We start from the raw sequence: 4,461 nt of genomic DNA on the forward strand, positions 1-4,461 counted from the left end.
GAAACCAAACATCTGGTTTCTTGGGCTGTAGGGACAGGAAATTGGCCTCAAATTGTCCCATAAATAAGTTAGCAAAAGATGGAGCCATTTTGGTGCCCATCGCTGTGCCATGAATTTGAAGGTAATGAACGTCGCCGAAAACAAAGTTATTATTGGTCAGAATCAGTATGATAAGTTCACGGAGATGTGATTTAGATGGGGTTTTGCCCCGAATTTGCTTGTAATTTGAAATGCACATATGCATATATATATATATATATATACATACACCTACACCCACATATGTACATATATACACACATATATAAAATTTGTGAGCATAAATGATACACTGCTACCCCATATCAATTAACCAAACTTTAATGCCGCCAGTTCAAAAACAGGTACCTATCTTTAATATCGGTTTACAGGCACTGGCAACCAGAAATAGCTTGACTAACAAGGCATCTTGAAGCTTAGACATAAAGGAAACTAAAAAAAATTATGACAGGTATAAAGCAGAGGGTGCACCTTTTTGGTTCCTGGGCCCTGGAATATTAGTATTTACATTATGCACAATGGCCTTCGCCTGGACAAAGTTAGAAAACGATCAAAGCACGAAAAGTTACAAAAGTACAAAAACATAGGACGATGGGATAGAAGATGCAAATGTTTAATATTATAACATTAATGCAAAAGTTCAATAGTTTTATAGCAAAATAAATATCTAAACCTGAATCTAGTTATCTTGATCAAGATTTAATATGTCAATCCAGATATGTAAAAACCTTTAAGTGTAGTTTCTACTGAATCCAAAGAAGAAACTTTGTATCAATAAGGATAATGATGATTCATCTTGTCATCCAAATACCATGTCGGTATTCAAATAAAACAATGGCTAAACTTTCGTTCTCACACTACTTAAAAACAGAAAATAATTCATTGTGCTGTGAAACATGAACAGAAGCTTAACATTTGTTTTACTGATTCCACCTACTGTGTCACTGAATGGACTAGTGGAAATTTTGGAACACTCTGATAATTTTGATCATTATTAAAGAACTTAAGAAAATGTCAAAAGTGAAAATTATATAGGAGTCCTTAATTATTTATATAAGTAGTATTTTACAGTCTGATAAAATTTAACTCTTAACTACTTACTTTTCAACAATTCTAGTTGTGATGCCTATAGTGGCGTGTTTGACTTAGGTCAAATGAGGCCGCTAAATATGCTGCAGCTAAAAACCACCCGTGAAGGACTTCTTTGTTTTTTGTTCGAAGAACGTTTCTTTAGCGTTGCAGTCTTGGTATTGGTTCAGTGCCAAGAACCATTATTTTGGACAAAAAAAATAAACGGTGCCTTTTTGTGGGCGTTGTTTCTAATGCCACAAAGAACGGTTCTTCAGAACGGTTCTTTTTCGTTAGTAAAAAAATTCCCAAAGATAGCAGACCAATTTATTAGAGACAGTCTATTCAAATTTCGTTCTTTTTATATATGGTTTTACATTTTTTATTGAAGGGTATGAAAGGTACCGCCTATCAGTATGCATTGGATGGGTACACCAACACATTAAAAGAGGTGAATATTGTATATTTTCTATATTTTTCAGGTAATATTATTCTTAACGTAAACTTTAGTATTTTGTTTAAAACCATATATCATAAAATATGTAATAACCAGCTTAGACGCACTAATATTTTAAATACCAATGAACTAGTTGTATTAAAATGTACAAGCAAAAGAACGTTCTTATCATTCACATTGCCACTGTTTGGTAGAAATATGAAACTTACCAGAAACCCGAAGACGAAATATATATCCATGAAGAAGCCTGGGAAGATGCTTTAGCTGCATATAGAAGAGCGGGTGTTGGAGAAATGCCTATGGCGGAGTGTCCAACTGTTAACTTAATGAGGGAAAAAAGAAATGAATACAGACAATTGAACAACCAGAAAAAGGTGGGAGTATTCTCATTTTTAATAATTGATTTATTGGGACATACCTATTCAGGGGACAATGTTTCGTAAAACGAGGGAAATATATTTTAACACTACGGCAAAGCCCTAATAAAACGACTCCACTAATATGGGGACAGGGATACTTTCTAAGTGTCCCAAATGGTCAATTATGCCTATTGATAGTTAGTCTATGCATGCTAGTCAAACTTTACATTATAAAGGGGACACATGTTTGATCAAAACAACTACAGTACAGTAGTCTCAAAGAATCCAAGAAATAAAAAAAATAAAAAAATAGAAATTCAACTTTTATATTTCGAAACCTTTTTAAAAAAGAGTTTATCATCTGACCATATTGTTTAATCTGAAAATCTAAAATGGACATTTGTATTGGCCTAGTGCATAAATGTGTCAATTTCGACCATTAACAATGATGATACTTTTGTATAGAATTCTAATCTACACACACATCCTAATCCTGATTAATTTGGTACTCTCTGCATGCTAGTCTGCTGTAACCTATGCACGTGCAATAGAAAACAGAAGCTCAATATTACAAAACTGGATATTTCACTTTTTGGTTCCTATTAGATCCCCTATCTCAGGACCTGAGGGTAACCACTTATGGTATTTCCTTTAATATTTTTTTGATTTGAGAATAGACATTGTGTTAATTGTTTGTTAGTTTCCATTTTAAGAGAACATAAAAATGAATTGATATTTTCTACTAAAATCTAACTAAACCATTATCTGACATCAATAATAAAATGGAATAAAACACACACACCCACCCCCCCCCACACACACACTCACACTCACACACACACACACACACATTTATGCAATGTTATTTTCTATCGCGTAGTGTAAGGTTTAAAACAATAATCGTTTGTTTTGTTTAAGGACAATGCTGACAAGAACAACGATGCAGCTCATAACAAAGCACTAACATTTTACAGAGATGGAATGCAAGATGTGAGATTTATTTTCATTATTGTTAATGTTATGTTACTATAATATATTTAAATTGCAATAGACATTGTTTAGATATTCATTATTTTATATAATTATGGTTGCTTTAAGGCCAACTCAGACAGCGTCGTACGACGCAGCCCGACGCGATTTGTTGTCGCGTCGGGCCTGTGTGAGTTAAACGCAGACGCGATGGTGTGCGTCGGTGGTAGTCCCGTCGTAAAATATTAAACATGTTTATTTTTTCTCACGACGACTTAAGACTGTCCCCGACGATAAATCGGGTCGGGCTGCGTCGGCCGACGCTGTCTAAGTTGGTCTTTAGATAACAGTACAATGTTGATATTTTGAACTTTAGTTAATTACCAGTGTGTTGTTGTTACAATTAGTTATTTTAAAATAATGCTTTATTTGGAAAATGTATACATAGCAAAGGAATAATTCATAATTTATATTCGATTGTTTCTATGAATAAGAGCTTGTTGCATTTTTTTTCCAGAAATATGTAAATTGTTTTGGCTTTGATGAAAGACATAGCAAATCTGAAAATGATGCACATCGTGTGTACGAACAAGCTGCTAATAAGGGATTTCAATCATATCAAATAAACAAGAACAGTTTAAGAAGTGGAATTGATGCTGTATATAGAGAATTTGCAAAGCAGAAAACTGTTGGTAACTGGTTTAAGTCTTGGGTTGGAAAACAAAAATATGTTGTGATCCCTCATCATCTCCTTAAATAAGTTATCAAAAATACATAACAATACATGTATTTTAATATCACAATCAAAGTAGATGTATGTATTTCATTTATTGCTATCGTCTTTACTGACACCATTAGTAGACATGGTAATTTGTTGAAATATTTTAGTGTAACAGAATAGAAAAATAATATTTTAAACATTTTCCATATTAATTACCCGATGGGTGTAGTAATAAAGCTTTTTAGTTTTCCATGTTATTGCTTGCATATGGTAGAGTACTTATAAGAATATTAATATCATTTATTTAATATTTTCGAAATTTTACTATTGGAAGATGGTAACTAAAATGATCAGTATATTTAGAATCTTCTGAAAATAATTCTGTTAAGATTTAGAAGTTCATCCCAGATGATAATTTAAAATTGTTTTGTATCAAAGACAATAACACTTTTACTGTGAAAGTGGCTATTAGAAAAAATCCAAATGTAAGAAATCATGCATAGGCCTAACTATTTTAAACATTTTAATAAAACTAATGATACTCTATGATTTGGTGTGTGTTTTATGTCTGTTTGCAGTGTACTTATTACAATGAGCGAGTTTAATTCGAAGGAGGTTGGCATAGTATCAGAGTGTCTACAGAAGACAAATTGATGTTGCAAAGATTTTCTATTTTAATTCACCTCCGTGTGTAGTAATTAAGGACAATCATTTTATTTTATCGCTCATTTTACTTGCTTATGACAATTTTATTGTTAGTAATGAACATTAAATAAAACTAGTAAAAACATATGGTATTTTTACAATTTCAATACTACTGTATTATAACTAAAATAATCAATATTGGT

The 4,461-nt window shown here is 32.2% G+C and overlaps 1 protein-coding gene across 1 annotated transcript; it reads left to right on the top strand.

Annotated features, from left to right (window-relative positions):
* The first annotated feature begins 933 nt into the window (after positions 1–933).
* Positions 934–4,159, top strand: LOC117109002. Its single transcript, XM_033251214.1, has 4 exons — positions 934–1,558; positions 1,759–1,938; positions 2,842–2,913; positions 3,410–4,159. The coding sequence occupies exons 1-4, from the start codon at positions 1,475–1,477 to the stop codon at positions 3,650–3,652; spliced, it is 579 nt and encodes a 192-aa protein (XP_033107105.1). The 5' UTR covers positions 934–1,474; the 3' UTR covers positions 3,653–4,159.
* Positions 4,160–4,461: the final 302 nt, after the last annotated feature.

The sequence above is a fragment of the Anneissia japonica genome, unplaced genomic scaffold (genome assembly GCF_011630105.1).
Source record: "Anneissia japonica isolate Jap-2015-1 unplaced genomic scaffold, ASM1163010v1 scaffold288062_len100039_cov129, whole genome shotgun sequence".
NCBI lineage: Eukaryota > Metazoa > Echinodermata > Crinoidea > Comatulida > Comatulidae > Anneissia > Anneissia japonica.

What these genes read in the sequence shown, in the direction of transcription:
- LOC117109002 (XM_033251214.1), top strand. Translation starts at nt 1,475, where the DNA reads ATGGTTTTACATTTTTTATTGAAGGGTATGAAAGGTACCGCCTATCAG. An exon ending in AATTGAACAACCAGAAAAAG is followed by an intron (nt 1,939 to 2,841) that starts GTGGGAGTATTC and finishes GTTTTGTTTAAG; the next exon opens with GACAATGCTGACAAGAACAA. An exon ending in ACAGAGATGGAATGCAAGAT is followed by an intron (nt 2,914 to 3,409) that starts GTGAGATTTATT and finishes TTTTTTTTCCAG; the next exon opens with AAATATGTAAATTGTTTTGG.